At 42.9% G+C, this 19,593-nt stretch overlaps 1 protein-coding gene across 1 annotated transcript in view; it reads right to left on the bottom strand.

The window, feature by feature from the left end:
- Window positions 1-19,593, bottom strand: part of LOC141148006 (olfactory receptor 1500-like) — a 28,868-nt gene that overhangs the window by 8,075 nt on the left and 1,200 nt on the right. Inside the window, exons 2-3 of the mRNA XM_073635162.1 lie at window positions 12,826-13,744; window positions 9,797-9,815 (exon numbers count right to left, since the gene is read on the bottom strand). Of these exons, the coding sequence (XP_073491263.1) occupies window positions 9,797-9,815; window positions 12,826-13,744 (938 nt within the window). The remainder of the gene's footprint in view (window positions 1-9,796; window positions 9,816-12,825; window positions 13,745-19,593) is intronic.

Here is a 19,593-nt window from a genome sequence, read left to right as displayed (position 1 = left end):
TTTGCCTGGTACAATCTGACGTCGGTGTACCAAAAGCAGATTGCCCACAAGTACTTGGCTGTGACACACCTAATTCTACACCTTCATTCCTCTCACTGCAGGTCTCAGAGAGGACTGAAGGTCTAGTGGGGTTGGAAATCTCAGCTGATGAGGAGCAAGGAGAGATCCTCTTTGTTCTTTGGTGTGGGTCTTTTAGATACGCTTGCCAACGAACTGCATGGCAGGTCAACATATGTCTGGTCAAGCATGTGGTACCCAAGCGGGAGATGTTTTGGCCACGCGAGATACGCTTGAGACATATGTTGCAAATAGCAGCGGTGCGATCTGATGCACTCGTCTCAAAAAAGGCCCACACCAAAGAACTTTTTGAATAACGCGCAGAGACTGCAGCGCCCTGCACATGTGGAGCTTTGGGGTGTGATGCAGTCAATGTGCTGCCCTTAGGCTGGCCCCTGGAGGGCATCCTGCCTCGTTGGTGATGTGCCGCCGCCTCCTCCTCCTCCTCCTCCTCCTCCTCCTCTCTCCTATCAGGCACCCACGTTGAGTCAGTGACCTCATCATCCCCTCCCTCCTCATCACTGGAGCAAACCTGGCAGTATGCTGCAGCAGGGGGAGCATGACTGCCAGATTGCTGTCCTTCTTGGGCACCCCCTCTGTCCGTGCTCATGTTACTGCCTTCATCGAGCTCAGTATCGTCATCAGAGCCTTCCAAACGCTGGGCATCCTCCTGGAGCATGTACCCAACACTGTGGTCAAACAGTTCGAGGGAATCCTCATGAGGACATGGTGGAGCTAGGGAAGGAGTCACTGATGACATTGAGCTGAGGGAAGAGGCCGCTGCTTTGCCAGACAAAGCACCCTGGGCATGGGTGAGAGAGGATGAGGAGGATGAGGACGGCTTGGTCATCCACTCGACCAAGTCTTCCGCATGTTGCGGCTCAACACGGCCAGCTGCCGAAAAAAAGGCCAAGCGTGTCCCATGGCCACGTGCTGATGAGGATGCACCGTCTCCACGACCAGCACTAGACACAGAGCCTGCTTGCCCTCTCTTATTGGCTTGTGACTGTCTGCCTCTCCTTCTTGGCCTTCCACATACTAATGGCCTGTAGCTGCACTAAGCTGGGATAGAACACCTGTAATTTTCTTCAAGTAGCTTTATATACTGTAACCAGACAAGCCTGCCTGTCAGTAGGAAGATAACAGGAACGGATCTAGCTGTACACTGTGAGCAGGACGCACTGTACTAAATGTAAATAGTCTAGCTGCCTGACCGTGGTACTAATAGGATCAAATAGAACACCTGTAATTTTCTTCAGGTAGCTTTATATACTGTAACCAGACAAGCCTGCCTGTCAGTAGGAAGATAACAGGAACGGATCTAGCTGAACACTGTGAGCAGGACGCACTGTACTAAATGTAAATAGTCTAGCTGCCTGACCGTGGTACTAATAGGATCAAATAGAACACCTGTAATTTTCTTCAGGTAGCTTTATATACTGTAACCAGACAAGCCTGCCTGTCAGTAGGAATTTAACAGGAACGGATCTAGCTGAACACTGTGAGCAGGACGCACTGCACTAAATGTAAATAGTCTAGAAGATAACAGGAACGGATCTAGCTGAACACTGTGAGCAGGACGCACTGCACTAAATGTAAATAGTCTAGAAGATAACAGGAACGGATCTAGCTGAACACTGTGAGCAGGACGCACTGCACTAAATGTAAATAGTCTAGAAGATAACAGGAACGGATCTAGCTGAACACTGTGAGCAGGACGCACTGCACTAAATGTAAATAGCAGGAACGGATCTAGCTGAACACTGTGAGCAGGACGCACTGCACTAAATGTAAATAGCAGGAACGGATCTAGCTGAACACTGTGAGCAGGACGCACTGCACTAAATGTAAATAGCAGGAACGGATCTAGCTGAACACTGTGAGCAGGACGCACTGCACTAAATGTAAATAACAGGAACGGATCTAGCTGAACACTGTGAGCAGGATGCACTGCACTAAATGTAAATAGCAGGAACGGATCTAGCTGAACACTGTGAGCAGGACGCACTGCACTAAATGTAAATAGCAGGAACGGATCTAGCTGAACACTGTGAGCAGGACGCACTGCACTAAATGTAAATTGCAGGAACGGATCTAGCTGAACACTGTGAGCAGGACGCACTGCACTAAATGTAAATAGTCTAGAAGATAACAAGAACGGATCTAGCTGAACACTGTGAGCAGGACGCACTGCACTAAATGTAAATAGCAGGAACGGATCTAGCTGAACACTGTGAGCAGGACGCACTGCACTAAATGTAAATTGCAGGAACGGATCTAGCTGAACACTGTGAGCAGGACGCACTGCACTAAATGTAAATAGTCTAGAAGATAACAGGAACGGATCTAGCTGAACACTGTGAGCAGGACGCACTGCACTAAATGTAAATAGCAGGAACGGATCTAGCTGAACACTGTGAGCAGGACGCACTGCATTAAATGTAAATAGTCTAGATAGAAGATAACAGGAACGGATCTAGCTAAACTGAATACAGTGTATATATATATATGCAACACCTGGGATGCATATATATACACAATACACTGTAAGTGCAGCTAACTGACTGACTGTTCTGCCTAATCTATCTAACTCAAATCAAATGACACTGTCTCTCTCTCTCTCTATCTCTCAGCACACCGGAACACACACTACACAGGGCCGCCGTGCAGGCGGCCTTATATAGTGTGGGGTGTGTACTAAATCCCCTGAGCCATAATTGGCCAAAGCCACCCTGGCTTTGGCCAATTACAGCTCTCTCTACTGACGGCGCTGTGATTGGCCAAGCATGCGGGTCATAGTGCATGCTTGGCCAATCATCAGCCAGCAATGCACTGCGATGCCGCAGTGAATTATGGGCCGTGACGCGCCACACGAATTTAGCGCGAACGGCCCATAACGTTCGCAATTCGGCGAACGATCGAACAGCCGATGTTCGAGTCGAACATGGGTTCGACTCGAACACGAAGCTCATCCCTACAGTTCATTTTATAACTTTAACAAAGATCCAGAAACATTCCAACCTACTTCTGAATTGATTAACAACGTTCTACATACATTAACTCTTCCCCAGCTGACTTAAGCTAAACTCGCCCTTTGACCCTCAAGAGATTCATAAAGCAATTTGATACATTACTGATCAATAAATCCCCTGGGCCAGATGGCTTTATAGGGGAATACTATAAAACCTTCAAACAAGTTTTAACACCTTATTTTTTTATGCATTTTTAACGCAGCGGTTGCCTCTTCCTCCTTCCCTCCAGAAATGCTTAAAGCCATATTTATTACCCTACCCAAGCCAGGGAAAAATCCTTCTACACCTCAAAATTTCAGGCCTATCTCACTCCTTAACAACAACCTAAAATTATATGCCAAGTTGTTAGCCCTGCGACTTATTGATGTTCTCCCATTACTCCTACACCCAGACAAATCAGAGTTTACTAAAGGTCGTCAGATCACTGACATGACACGGCGTCTAATTAATCTTATCCATTGCACCAAAAAACAAGGGTCACCTTCTCTGCTTCTAGCACTAGACGCAAAGAAGGATTTTCACCGAATCCATTGGGGATATTTGGCCAAAGTTTTGTCAGCATTTGGATTCACAGGCTCAATATACTCAACCATTATGGCTTTATACACCAAACTTTTGGCTCATATTAACATTTGAAGAACTTTCTGATTCAGCATTTAGATGTATGCTGCATACCATTTGACCATTATTATTTGGTTTTAATATTTACTATGCATAATTGGTTCATTAATACAATTTTGTGATTTTTCTATTTACGCCTTTTACTTTTCACTTGACTATATCCCTAACCCATAAAATCCCTGGGGAATTCCTCTATTGTTTTTTGCAGAATCAGGGATGCCATGCAGTGTAAGTTTGCAGAGGCATTTGATTCTAAGTCCTCTGGGTCACTAAGGATCACACGATCCATAACAACATCCTCCCAGCCACGTACAACTCCTTGGGTTTCTGGGGGCTGAAAACTATCCCTTGAAGACTGCTGCTGAGTGTTATCCTCCACGTCAATGCTGACACAATCCTCCTCCCCTTCTTTCTGTGTATTTGGCTGGCCCACAGAAATACTATCTGGATAAAGGGGCCTTGAGAGATAAGGAAGTCCTCCTCTTCCTCCCGCTGTTCTGCCTCAAGTGTCCTGTCCTTTATTCCATGAAGCGTGTGCTCCAACAGGAAGACAAGAGGAACAGTGTCACTGATGCATGCATTGTCACTGCTCACCATTCTTGTGGCCTACTCAAATGGTGACAGGACAGTGCATGCATCCTTGATCAGTAGCCACTGGTGTGGCAAAAAGAAGCCAAGCTCCCCTGACCCTGTCCTGGTGCTATACTCACACAGGTACTCATTGATGGCCCTCTGCTGCATGTGCAGCTGCTGCAACATTGCCAATGTTGAGTTCCACCTGGTGGGCATGTCAAAAATGAGGCAGGTGGTGGGCAGGTTGCAATCCCTTTGAATATCAGCCAGCTGAGCACTGGCATTGTATGACTGACGGAAATGACCACAGACTTTCTGGCCTGCCTCAGGAGATCCTGTAAGCCTGAGTACCTGCTCAAGAACCACTGCACCACCAAATTCAGGACGTGTGCCAAACATGGAACATGGGTCAAGTGTCCCTGTCAGAGGGCGGAGAGAAGGTTGGTACCATTGTCGCATACAACCATTCCTGGCTAAAGCTGGCATGGCGTCAACCACCTCTGAGCTTGCCCCTGCAGAGGTGAGAGAATCTCTGACCTAGTGTGGCTCCTGTCCCCTAAGCAGACCAACTCAAGCACCGTATGGTATCTTTTTGCCTGAGTGCTTGCGTAGCCCCTTGAACGCTTACGGAGTACCACTGGTTCAGAGGACAAATCTGCAGAAGAGGCCATAGAGGAAGAAGAAGAGGAAGGGGTGGAGGAGAGAGCTGTGGCAGAATCACCACTAGCATTATGGAGGCATGGTGGAGGAACAAGCTCCAACAATACTGAACCCTGTCCTATATCCTTCCCAGCTGCCAGCAGAGTTACCCAGTGCACCGTGAAGAAAAGGTAATGTCCCTGCCCATGCCTGCTGGACCATGAGCCAGCGGTAATATTCACCTTACTGTTGACTGCCCTGTCCAACAAGGCCAAAACATTGCCTTCCACATGCTGGTAGAGAGCTGTAATGGCCTTCTGTGAAAAGAAATGGCGTTTTGGAACCTGCCACTGAGGTACAGCACATTTAACAAATTCACGAAAGGGGGCAAAGTCTACCAGATGAAAAGGCAGCAGTTGCAGTGGTAGCAATTTGGCCAAGCTAGCATTCAGACACTGAGCATGTGGATGGCTGGGACCAAATTTCTTTTTTACGGTTCAGCAACTGGGGTAGAGAAATTTGCCTGCTAAAATCAGATGGTGGTGTACTGCTAGCAGATTGGCTGCAAGTACTTAGGACATCTATTGCTATACCTTCATTCCTCTCAGTGCAGGTTTTTGGGAGGACTGAAGGTATAGTGGGGTTAAAGATCCCAGATGAGGAACAAGGAGAAGTCTGCCTTTTTCTTTGATGTGGGTCTTTCAAGTGCTGTTGCCAACGGACTGCATGGCAGGTCGTCATATGTCTGGTCAAGCATGTGCTACCCAAGCAGCTGCTGTTTTGGCCACGCTTGATCTGCTTTAGACATAGGTTGCAAACAGCAATGGTGCGATCAGCTGCACACATGTTGAAAAAGGCCCACACCAAGGAACTTTTCAAAGTCAGCGGGGAGTCAGCAGTGCCCTGCACCTGCGGAGCTCTGCGGTGTGATGCAATAGGATGGCTGCCCTTAAGCTGCCCCCTAGAGGACATCCTGCCTTGTTGTGCCTTTTTCCTCCTCCTCTCTTCTATCAGGCACCCAAGTAATCAGTGACCTCATCATTCCCTCCCTCCTCGTCACTGGAGCAAACTTGGCACTATGTTGCAGCTGGGGGAACACGACTGTCAGTTTCTTGTCCTTCTTGGGCACCTCCCCTCTCTAGGCTCACGGTACTCCCTTCCTCAACCATGGAACCAAAATCGGAGCCTTAAAATCACTGTGCATCCTCCAGCAGTGAGTACCCAGCACTGTGGTTGAATAGTTCTGGGGACTCCTCCGTGCATGATGGTGGGGCTACAGGAGGAGTGACTGTGGACAAGGAGCCGGTGGAATAGGCCGCTTTGGCAGCTGCATTGGAAGGCAAAATACTCTGAGCCTGGGTGACAGAGGATGAGGAGGATGAGGACTACTTTGTTATCCACTGCACCAATTCTTCTGCATGTTCTGCCTCAATAACGCGACCAGCACGAGAAAAAAAGGATAAGCATGCCCCACGGGCACCTGCAGAGGATGCACCATGTCCACGACCAGCACTGTTGACTGTAGACACAGAGCCTGCTTGCCCTCTTTTAGTGGCCCGTGAGTGTCTGCCTCTCTTTGGTGGCCTTCCAGACATGATGTATATTTTGTTTTGCAACACCACACTACACTGTATTAGATACTGTGTACACCACCAGAAGTGTAGTAGCAACTGTGCTATGGGTGCACTGTATTGTGTACTGTGTACACCACCAGAAAAGTAGTAGCAACTGTACTACAACTGTACTGTGTACACCACCAGAAGTGTAATAGCGACTGTACTACGGCTGCACTGTATTGTGTACATATGCCCCAGTAGAAGGACTATGGGTCGGGTTGCTAAAGCTTTCAGATGTTCTGTTACCACGCGATTTTATTTCTACTTTTGTGATCATTTTTATCTATTCAAGTACTGTACGTGTTAAAGATTTTTCTAGCTTTTTAAATAAAAGCATTTTTTATATTGGATTCATGCCCTATGTGGAGATTTTTTCCTTTTCTTATGAACGGGATACCCATGAGTTGGAAGCCGCTTTCCCTAACAGCTTTTTCCTTCTGAGAGTGACATCTCTATCTGCTGTGGATCCACATATCATCTGACAACTACGGTTGCCCCGGATGGAACCCACCACCAGGATTTTCCAGTTTAATACCCCTGGGATCGTTTGACCCCTAAAAGCTTGTATGAAACCCCACCGTACGGTGACTGTGTCCATCTCCTCTGGTAAGGATGTCCATTTCTGCCACTTACATCTTTGAGTTTGAATATAAGAAGATCTGTGTGTGAACTGAAATCTTTATCTGTATTTGGCTCCAGTCTCTGCTTTACTTTATAATGGTGTACCATACATACCCATGAACCCTCAACTACCATGGACTTTTTTACTTCCAATTATTTGTGAATGGACTTTCTTGATTTTTTAGTTACTTGTGAATGGTCACTGATTATAGTTCAGTCCACTAAATACCACTTATAACAGTTACTTCATATAGGATATGAACACATCATCCTGTCATTTATTTTCATGATATATGATGCGATGTATATATAGGATGTGAACACACATTCCTATCATTTATTTTATTTAGCGCTGCATGTGTTTAGTATTTATATATTTTCTTGCACTGTGCCCCACATTGTTACATACTGGCAGCTATCACTTGTATCTTATCCTTGTAATAGCGCAATTATTTATTAGTTTTATTTGTTTTGCACTGTATTGTGTACTGTGTACACCACCAGAAGTGTAATAGCGACTGTACTATGGCTGCACTGTATTGTGTATTGTGTACACCACCAGAAGTGTAATAGCGACTGTACTACGACTGCACTATATTGTGTATTATATACACCACCAGAAAAGTAGTAGCAACTGTACTAGGGCTGCACTGTATTGTGTACTGTGTACACCACCAGAAACGTAGTAGCAACTGTACTACGGCTGCACTGTATTGTGTACTGTGTACACCACCAGAAAAGTAGTAGCAACTGCACTACGGCTGCACTGTACTGTGTACACCACCAGTAAAGTAGTAGCAACTGTACTACGGTTGCACTGTAGATATAGGCAACACTGGATGCAGAATATATATATATATATATATATATATATATATATATATATATATATATAATTTTTTTTTTTTTTTTTTTTTTTTTTTTTCAGGTATATATACCACACTACACTGTATTAGATACTGTGTACACCACCAGAAGTATAGTAGCAAATGTGCTATGGCTGCACAGTATTGTGTACTGTGTACACCACTAGAAGTGTAATAGTGACTGTACTACGGCTGCACTGTATTTTGTACTATATACACCACCAGAAAAGTAGTAGCAACTTTACTACGGCTGCACTGTATTGTGTACTATATACACCACCAGAAAAGTAGTAGCAACTGTACTACGGCTGCACTGTATTGTGTACTGTGTACACCACCAGAAGTGTAGTAGCAACTGTACACCACCAGAAGTGTAATAGCGACTGTACTACGGCTGCACTGTATTGTGTATTATATACACCACCAGAAAAGTAGTAGCAACTGTACTATGGCTGCACTGTATTGTGTAATGCAAAAGTAGTAGAAACAGTACACCACGGAATGCACTGTAGATATAGGCTACACTGGATGCATAATATATATATATATATATATATACCGTATTTATCGGCATATAACATGCACTTTTTTCCCCTGAAAATCAGGGGAAAATCGTGGGTGCGTGTTATAGGCCGATCCCCGCCGATTTTGTGTCATCGGAGCGGTCGCGGCAATTGCCGCGGTCGCCGCCGACATACACAGCCGTGGGTAGATTCAAATATAGCGCCGAGACTGCAGGGCTTCGTCGGAGCCGAGATACACATACCCGAGTGTTCTCGGCTTTTTTTGGCGCCGCTCACAGTCATGCCCAGTCCCGCCCTATGATGGACATAACACAGGTCCAAGGGCGGGACTGGGTGTGACGGCGGTGCCGAAAAAAGCCGAGAACACTCGGGTATGTGTATCTCGGCTCAGACGAAGCCCTGCAGTCTCGGCGCCATATTTGAATCTACCCATGGCTGGACTTAGGCAAAGCTGCACGGGCAAACCTGCACTAACAAAGCTGCACTGGGGCAAGGCTGCACTGCGGCAAGGCTGCACTGGGGCAAAGCTGCACTGGGGCAAAGCTGCACTGACAAGGCTGCACTGACAAGGCTGCACTGACAAGACTGCACTAGGGCAAGGCTGCACTGACACTGAAAAGGCTGCAGATGGACTGTCAAGGCTGCATTGATGGGCATTTTAATGTAAGTTTTTTTTTCTTAAACTTCCCTCCTAAAAGTTTTTTTTCCTTAAAATTCCCTCCTAAACTTGGGGTGCGTGTTATACGCCGGCGCGTGTTATACGCCGATAACTATGTATGTATGTATGTATATATATATATATATATATATATATATATATATATATAGAGTAAACGCTGAATTTATAGGCTATGCTAAATGCAGAGTGTATATATATCAAATACACTGCCACTAACTGAATAACCTGCCTGCTTAATCTAAATCAAGCTATCTCTCCTCCCACACCAACAACACAACACAGGGCCGCCGTGTAGGCAGCCTTATATAGTGTGGGCGTGGACTTAGCCCCCCTGAACCATGATTGACTAAAGGCACCTGCTTTTGGCCAATTATGGCTCTCTTAGCAGAGGGTGCTGGGATTGGCCAAAGCTTGCAAGTCAGGTGCATGCTTTGGCCAATCATCATACAGCAATGCAATGTGATCTTACATTGCATTATGGGGCATTCCGCTCAAATTTCCAATGAACGCCCCATAATGTTCGCTGTTCTGTGAACGGGCGAACACCTGATGTTCGAGCCGAAATTACGTTCGACCCGAACACCAAGCTTACCCCTACTTAAGAAGCTTCCTCAGGAGGAGTCAATCATTGTCATCTACAAAAGGTATAATCTCATAGTCAAATAGTCATAACAAATATTTAATTACACAACAAAAAAGAGCAGAATAAGAAAATAAGACAAAAAATTACACAATATTAGCCTATAATTTGGGGCTTACCAATAGGAACCACTGGAGCGTGGGAAAGGGGAGAGGAGAGAGAAAAAATGGGGGGGTGTAGTTCAAGGGGAGAAGAAAGGGAAAAGGAGTGGAGGAAGGAGGCGGGAAGGGGGAGAGTGGGAAGGGGACATGGAAAGGTGGGAGGGGAAAGGGGAGGGTGGAAAAGGGGGAGAAAAAGGGTAGGTAAAGGGGAAAAAAAAGAAAAAAAAAAACAAACAAACAGAGTATGAGTATAGTAGGGAAAAAGAGGCAACAACCAAAGGGAAGAAAAAACAATAAAGAATGAAGGGAAGGGAAGGGAAGAATGCCTGCAAAAATGAGGGGCATACAAAATGCTAACCCCGTGTTCCAACTTCACATGTACTGTTCCATCAGGAGAAAGAATGTGGGATCATCATCTAGAACCCTTGAGTCCATGTAGATAGACTATATTGTCAAAAGTATTGGGACGCTTGCCTTTACATGCACATGAACTTTAATGGCATCCCAGTCTTCGTCTGTAGGGTTCAATATTGAGTTGGCCCACCCTTTCCAGCGTAAACAGCTTCAACTCTTCTGGGAAGGCTGTCCACAAGGTTTAGGCGTGTGTCTATGGGAATGTTTGACCATTCTTCCAGAAGCGCATTTGTGAGGTCAGGCTCATCAGCTACGCAGCAGGCCTTCCCAGATTGAGATCCTCGTGCGGTGGATGGGAGGGGTGACGTGCGTGGATGCAACATCACTCCTCATTGGCTGGCAGGCAGAACTCCGGAAGTCTTAGGTTACATTAGAGGTGAGTGTGACAGGGCTCTTAACGTTGCCTGCGCACAGCGGCATTAAGATGTCCTGTTGCCTCTAAAATAAGCGTGTCAAATATCTGATTTGCAGCACTTTAAGTGAGACAGGGCTCTTAATGCTGCCAGAGCACAACAGTTTTAAGGTCCCCTGTCCCTCAAAACTGGGGTAGTGCGTGTAGCGCTACCCCTGAAGGAGTCGCTTGGTAATTTTGGGTTCCCTGTTTTGCGCCTCCACTCCAAAAGCACCCTCAGCCCCTCTGACACACTTGGTTGATTGAATCATTACAGACACACGTAGCAACACCAGCGTATAGTACCTTTCACCTTACTGTAGGATATAGGCAATAAACGAGTACACACCTGCTTAGTGGTAGACACTATTTGATTATAATTAAAAACTTGCATAAATGACAAAGTGCATCTCACTAAGCAAAGTAGAACTTCAATCGGGTAATAAAGGTAAACAAATATATCTATAAATGCAGCTCTATGTCAATAGTAGAAAAATCAATACGAGAATAGGTAAATCAATATTTAGCAACACAACTGTACTCTAATGCCGTGTATACATGACCGGTTTAGCCGTCGGAATAAACTCCGGTTTCTCCGACGGAACTCAGATGGAATTCATTCAAGCGGTCTTGCCTACACACGGTCAATCTAAAGTCCGACCAAAGTCTGACCGTCCAGAACGCGGTGACCTACAGTACGTACGACTGGACTAGAAAAAGGAAGTTCAATAGCCAGTAGCCAATAGTTTCCGTCTCGTACTTGCTTCATCAGAGCAAGCATCGTTTTTGGTCCGTCAGAACAGCATACAGACGAGCGGTTTTCCCGATAGGAATTGGTTCCGTCAGAAATATTTAGAGCATGTTCTATTTCTAGGCCCGTCAGAATTTTCGAAAAAGAAAGTCCGATGAGGCACACACACGATCGGAATAGACGATGAAAAGCTTCCGTCTGGCCTTTTCTGTCAGACATTCCACTTGTGTGTACACGGCATTTTTCAGGAGGATCCGATCTGGCCACCGATTGACTTCTATGGAGAGGCAGATGTTAGCGGATATGTGTCTGCTGACACCTGCCTGGCATTCGATCTGACAAGATCTGCTGAAAATAGTTGAATGGTGATATGTTCGCCATATGTCCAGCGGATCGGATAGGATGTGATTGGACAAAAATGGACAGGCGGTCCATTTTCATTTGATCTCTCCATAGAGGAGAGCAGGACTCTGACAGGTCCATCTCAGCACAGTGAGCGGAGACGGACCTGTCATCTGCCTGCTCAGTGGGGATCAACGGAGCGGTCCTCTCTGAACTAGCGGAGTCTGTCAAAATGGATCCGCTCCATGCGAAAGGAGTCTAAACGTGTCTAAAGGATTAGCAGTTTCCAAGTGGTTTTCGAGTGCACTCAAAGAAATGGGAGAAGGTGGGGTTCCCCTTTAAATAGCAACAACAAACTGGGCCCTGCGCAGGGCTGGTACAAGGATTTTTGTATACTTATCTCCAGTCCAGGAAGTGATGTCATACATGAAACTGACCAGTCTGTGTACAGGAGGGATGCTGAGTGTACGAAGGTCTGCTGAGCTCCCGCCACCCTTCCCAGTGCCACCTGCCATGATAGCACCGCCCCACAAGTGGGACAGTGAGGCCCAGTAAACATGGTGGGGGTTCGCACATGGTGGCAGTGGTGGAATGGATAGTCGGCTTCACAGCCGCTTGTAACTTTTCCACATCTAAGGTTTTACTAAAGTACACACATTCCCAGCTACTATAGCAGCTGGGAGTGTGTAAAAAAACATTTCCCTTCAGATCAGACTTCCTATCCTTTGTGTAATTGTCTATTACATTATGCTATACTTGCATGCCTGACTTGCAATTTTCCAAAATTTTAAAGCAATAATAATTAAAGCAATTATAATGAATAATAATAAAGGGTAAAAGATTTATTGTAATACTATGAATAATAATACATTTTTTCCTATTTTGCAGTTTTTAATTTTTATTTTTTAGTACTATTTTTTAATTATTTCTAAGGCTTCAGAGTTATCTTGCCCTTCACCAATCTCATCAGGGCACTCTTGACTTCTTTATTACGTATGGTATAAATCAGTGGATTCAACATGGGTGTTACTGCTGTGTAAAGCACAGTGCAGATTTGCTCCAGGACCTCTGAGTACCGAGATTGTTCAATCAGTACCACTGATGCCTCATTTGCATAGAAGAGGAGGATTACTGTGAGGTGGGATGAGCAGGTGGAGAAGACTTTCCTCCTTCCATCTCTTGAATTAATGTTCAAGATGATGGCAATTATTTTTACATAAGACATCACAATGCACAAAAATGGAACAAAGCCAAGCAACAAAAACTCCAGGTAAATCAACATGAAGAACATTTCAGTCCCGGTACATGAAATCTTGAGCAGAGCTTTGATATCACAGAAAAGTTGATTAATTACTTTTGAACGGCAAAACGACATAGCTGACACTGCCTTTGTTATCAATAAAGAATTTGTACAAGCGGAGATCCAGGTGCCTGCAATGAGCATCAAACAGTTTTTTCTCCCCAAAATTTGGTTATAGTGTAAAGGCTTACAGATAGCAACATATCGGTCATATGCCATAATGAATAAAAGAACATCTTCACTGGTGCCAAATAATACGTAAAAGCAGAACTGAGTAAAGCATTGAGTAAATGATATTGTATTATTGTTAGTAAGTATCATATGTAATAGTTTGGGAACGGTGACTGTTGTAAAACAAATATCTACAACGGATAAGTTACAGAGAAACAGATACATGGGGATGTGTAAATGGTCATCAATATATATCACTGTGATGATAATTATATTTATGAACAGGCATGTGAAATATATTATTAGTAAAATACCAAAAACGTATAGTTTATATTCTGTTTTAAAGAAAAATGGCACAATCTGAAACACTTTAGATGCTGTATAGTTGTCCATCCAAACTGCTCTTCTTTTGTAAGAAAAAGTAAAATATCATTATGATCAAAAATTCCACGATTTATTTGGTAGAAGACTGCAGGTTCAGATGATTCAGTGTTCTCTTTTCATGCTGACATGCTGTGGCACATTTTAATTATACATACATATAAAATTATTATGACAAAGTTTATAATTTTTGGTATTTTAAATAAATGCCTCCCTGGTAACAAAGAGTTGAATAATAATTATTATGGCACAATCTGAAACCCTTTAAATATTGTACAACTCTTCATCAAAACCGCTCTTCCTTTGTAAGAAGAAGCAATGAAATATGGTTATGATCAACGTTGACACAATTTTATTTTTTTGCAAAACACTGCAGATTCAGATGAATAAATGTTGTTGTTGAACATTTTATTTATATGCACATATAAAAAAAAAAGTTCACTTTTTTTGTCACTGTAAATAAAATTGTTTGTGTATTGTTTTATAAGTATCTATCCAGGTCATTTTAACAGCAGTACTACTTAAAATGCTCTCTACCTATGTCACTTTTACACTAATCTCTTATGTAATAAAAGAGAGTGTGTAGTAACTGATGATTGCTTTAATATTACTGTTAATATTTAGTAACTCCAACTGGATGTAGCACCATTTTTTTTTTGCTTTTGGATTTAATACTGCTTTGATTATATTGCGCCTTACCTATTCTTAAATGTGATGGGTGCATTCCTTTCCTTTTGTAGTCTTTCTTTCTTCTATTTTTATCAGTTAATCCAGCTAGCAAATATGGTGTTGTTCAAAAGCCTTCTCCAGCAGAATGTATCAGTTTACATGGATGAGACAAATCGCTTAAAGTGGTAGTAAAACGCAGTTAAAAGAAAGAAGAATTCCCCAGCAAGGCAATGTCATAATGTGCTAGTATGCATCACATACTAGCACATTATGTGAAACTTCCCTTAAAACTAAGCTCTTCAGTGGTGCGCTGTCACCGCTGACAGGGCTTCCATCTTCCTTCCGGGTTTGCGGCCTTCAGCTACATGAGTAGAGAGTTTTGGAGATATTCACTGTACCTACAGGTAAGCCTTAATATAGGCTTACCTGTGGGTAAAACATTAAAAACGGAGTTTACTACCACTTAAAAACTGATAATTTTATTCACCTTTGCCAGTGCTAATTATTCATAGAAAACCTTCAGTGGCGGTCTGTCCATTAGGGGCGCCCGGGTGCCGCCCTCTTTATCCATGCCACCCCCTATATGTATAATAGATAGATTCATGCATAGCAAGAATCTATCCACGGCCACGCCTCTTTCAGGACACCGGGCGCATGAATTACAGCGGCGGGGGTGGTTTTTTAAAGCACCTGATTAGAGCCAACATCTCTAATAGGCTTTCAAAATAGGGTGGGCTCGTGGGGCAGAGCACTGTGCCATCAGCCCGCCCAGGTGTTACAACAGCGAATGGATATTCGCTGTTGAAACACTGATCCTCAATCTGACCAATCAGAAGCGGGTGTGAGACCCATTTTCCGATTGGCCGCCAAGGAGGAGGGAGGAAACTGAGCCACTGCCGCCGTAATGACCTGTGGAGAGCAGGAGAATGGGAGGCCACCGCCAAGCAGGGTGAAGCGATGGGGTAAGTGCTACCGACTGGGGGGAGGGGAGTCTGTGGCATACTGTTTACCGCCCCCCCAAAAACAAATTACCACTGGCTGCCACTGAATACCTTTATCCCAAAAGGAAAACATTGTTTGCTATAACTAATTATAAAACGTGAGCTGGAGTCTGGCTTCAATTTGATAGTGTCATTTATTCTGTTGATACATTTAACACCCCCTCCCCCAGACTGACAACGCCGCTGCCTGGTGTGCTTTATTGCTTTATTTATTTATGTAAAACCTTTATCCCAAAAGGAAAAAAAAACTTCTTATATAGTAATAGCTGGAGTTTGGATTCAATCTAAATCTGCAAGTACATCTAACACTCCCTTCCCATTAACTTCCCTTCCAGATTAACCGTGCTGCTGTCCAAATGTGCCCCCTGTCCTCCTTCATCCAGAGTGGGGGGCAATCTAATACAGAAGGTGTGTTACTGGTGAAACCACCAGGTGAAAACAGAGGGGAAAAAGCCAAAGAAAAATAATGCAGCCACCACATGTAATGATGGGTAATCATTAATATAATACACTTTTGGTTTTGCATTTAATACAACTTACTAGTACTAAGTACTTAGAGACAATTAGCTGGAAGTTAGCAGAGAATACACTCTTTTAGTAGGTGTATGAAGTATGTGCATCCTGGACTCATTCAGGACTATGTGGATTATGCTGTGTTTATAGATTACCCTGGCTATGCTACAGCTGTTGATTAACCACTTATCGACCGCCAACCGCAGATAGAGCCGCCCTGCCGCAGTATATTACCTGAAACAACATACCTGTACGTCATTTCGTGCAATAGACACTGGGGGGGAGGAGGAGCCAATCAGCAGGTCCGGCGGACCTGATGTTCGCTCACCACCCGCGACCGTTCCCCAGAGAGGCAGAACGGCGAGCTGACAATGAAGAAGATAAAGATCTTGTGTTCCTGCTAAGCAGTCAGACTATCCCCCACACAGTTAGCAAGCACCTCCTAGGGACACACTTAACCCTTTGATCGCCCCTGATGTTAACCCCTTCCCTGCCAGTGTCATAAGTATGGTAAGTGCATATTTTTAGCACCGATCACTGTAATAATGTCACTGGCTCTCAAAAAAGTGTCAAAAGTGTCAGTTAGGTGTTCGATTTGTCTGCTGCAATGTTGCAGTCCTGCTAAAAATCGATGATCGCCGCCATTACTAGTAAAAAAAATAAATTAAAAAAATAATAATAAATCTAACTTATCTATAACTATTGTTGTAACACCTGGCAGGGTTAATGGCACAGTGCTCTGCCCCACGAGCCCACCCTATTTTGAAGCCTATTAGAGCCGTTGGCTCTAATCAGGTGCTTCAAAAAAACACCCCTTCCACTGTAATTCATGCGCCCGGTGTCCTGAAAGCGGCCAGATGCATGAATAGGGGGTGGCCGTGGATAGATTCTTGCTATGCATGAATCTATCTATTATACATATAGGGGGTAGCGTGGATAACTATTGGGATTTTTTACCAAAAATATGTATCAGAATACATATTGGCCTCAACTGAGGAAGAAATTTGATTTTTTTAATTTTTTATTGGATGTGTTTTATAGCAGAAAGTAAAATAAATATAATTTTTTTTCAAAATTGTCGCTCTTTTTTTGTTTATAGCGCAAAACATAAAAACCACAGAGGTGAACAAATACCAGCAAAAGAAAGCACCATTTGTGGGAAAAAAGGACATTAATTTTATTTGGGTACAGCGTTGCACGACCTCACAATTGCCAGTTAAAGTAACACAGTGCCATATCGCAAAAAATGACCTTGCCATTAAGGGGGTAAATCCTTCTGGAGCTGAAGTGGTTAAATAATTTATCCCCTTAAGATGAATTCTGCAGAAATATGTTTGCATCATATGAAGTTATTTGAGGTTGCCGTGCCCTGGTGTAGGAATAAATGTGCAATTCTTTTCGTTCCGAATTAGTTTTTTAACGAATTTTGACACCTGTTTAACAATTTTTTCCAAATATTTGTAAATTTGAATATTCGCAATTTGAAAATCCGAAAACCCGAAAATTTGAAATTCTGAAATGATAACTAAGTAATAGTAACTTAACTATTACTAACTATTAAATTATAGGTATTGGAATTTCCTTTCAAATTTGCCTGTTAGTGAACGTAACGAATATAAAAATTTACCTGACGTTACGAATTATCCAGAATAACGAATGCTGTATCTAAACTAATGGAACATAACAAATTAATAATAATAAAATGTGTTATTATTATTAATTTGCTCCGTTTCATTTTTTTAGATGCGGCATTTGTTATTTTGGATAATTTTTTTTTCTTACATTCACTAACAGCCAAATTTGAAAGGAAATTCCAATACCTATAATTTAATAGTTAGTTATTATTAGTTAGTTATTCTTTCGAATTTACGAATTGTGATCATAATGAATGACCTAAAAATCGAAGAAAAAAGAACAAATGGAACGAAATTTTTTTTTTTTTTCGGCAGTGCACATGTCTAATCTTTAGCATATTTGGCTTTTAAGACAATACAATTCTAGAATGATGCATACAAAATCATCAGATGCAGATCAGGAAGGAAGCAAGCCATGGTCTCTCCAGCATGGTATGTTGTTAGCATTTTTGTCAAGTATTTTGCATAATAATAACACTTACAACAGGCGCAGGTACAGGCATGCATTGTGGTACACTGAAAGACTTCTTATGTGTTCGATTTTCTGTAATATTTATAATAACCTGATGATGCTTATGACATTAGCACGCAAAAAAAAATCCACCTAAGGGACAGATTTACAGTTAAAGATACATCACTAATTCACCGTGCCCCGTGGGTCTGATTGCAACATTACACAATACTGAATTATTATTAATAATTTTTAAGCTTCACATTTTCTCCATCTATGAATTCCATTATAAAATCCTGATTAAATAGGAAACTGAATGTTTCAAGTTGTGTCTCCCGTTTACATACTGACTCTACTTACTGTAAGAATACAATGCTTAATAACCACTTGACCTTTGGAAAGTTTTTGCCCCTTCATGACCAGGAAATTTTTTGCTATTCAAGCAACATGCTCCATCATGCAACATTGAACCCAAATGAAATTTATATCATTTTTTTCAGAGCTTTGATGTTATTTGATCACCACCTGGTTTTTATTTTTTATTATATAAATGAAAAAAAATATTTTTTGAAAACACAAAAACCCAATGTTTTCTACTGTCTGACATAAATCATATCAAATAAAATTGAATTTCCTCATAAATTTAGGCCAAAATGTATCCTGCTATGTCTTTGGTAAAAAAAAAAAAAAAATCCCAATAAGTGTACACAGACTCTCCTCACTTAATGACCAGGTTCTGTTCCAATGACCAGGTCATTAAAAACGACTTGGTCGTTGAACAAGGAGCCACAAGCAATCAATATTTTAAGCATTCTTAACTTCTGTAGTGTAGTTTATTGTGAAAAAAAGGTTTAAACACAAAACTCCAGCTCAATAACGTTGTTTTAATTAGCATAAGTACAGAACACAATACAATGATGTATAACACGTCGTTAGGGTGGGAGGAGCTGGTCCTAAGTCCGAGTGGTCATTAAACAGGTAAGTCGTTAAATGAGAAGTATCTGTATTAATTGGTTTGAGTGATAATTATTGCATCTAAAAACTATGTTATATATACTGGGATTTACGCAGAGGACAGACACTATACTAGTGATGGTGGTGATCAGTGACTTATAGTGTGACTGGGATAGTGTGGTGGGCAATCAGGGACCAGCGCTAAATGACACTGGCTGGGAGGGACTATAACTGACACTGACGTCGCTAATGACACTAAAGCCTAGTACACACAGGCTGAATGTCAGGCGACATTGGCCAGTTCAACGAAAAAGGGCCGACATTTGGCCCGTGTGTATGGCAGCTGGTCTGACAGAAGCTGGCCTTTCGGCTGGCCTCTGTCAGACACACATGCTGGAATACCAGTGGCCGACCGGCTCGCAATCAGAGCTCTCAACCAATGGCTGAGAGCACTGACCAGAGTGTTCTGGGGGGGTGTCCCCCTGTCAGAACACAATAGCTCAGCAAAGGAGATTGCTTTATTAACATTGGATTGTTAGTACAGAGGCTCCTCCTGAGCTCTTCAGTTTTTTTTTTCGTTTTGCCCACTGGGTTGAAAAAAACAAACGAATAGTATGTACCAGGCTTTATGCAAATTAAATTGTAAACCAAG

This window comes from Aquarana catesbeiana, linkage group LG06 (genome assembly GCF_042186555.1).
Source record: "Aquarana catesbeiana isolate 2022-GZ linkage group LG06, ASM4218655v1, whole genome shotgun sequence".
In the NCBI taxonomy this organism is placed as follows: domain Eukaryota; kingdom Metazoa; phylum Chordata; class Amphibia; order Anura; family Ranidae; genus Aquarana; species Aquarana catesbeiana.
This window is presented reverse-complemented; position numbering and strand designations above follow the sequence as displayed.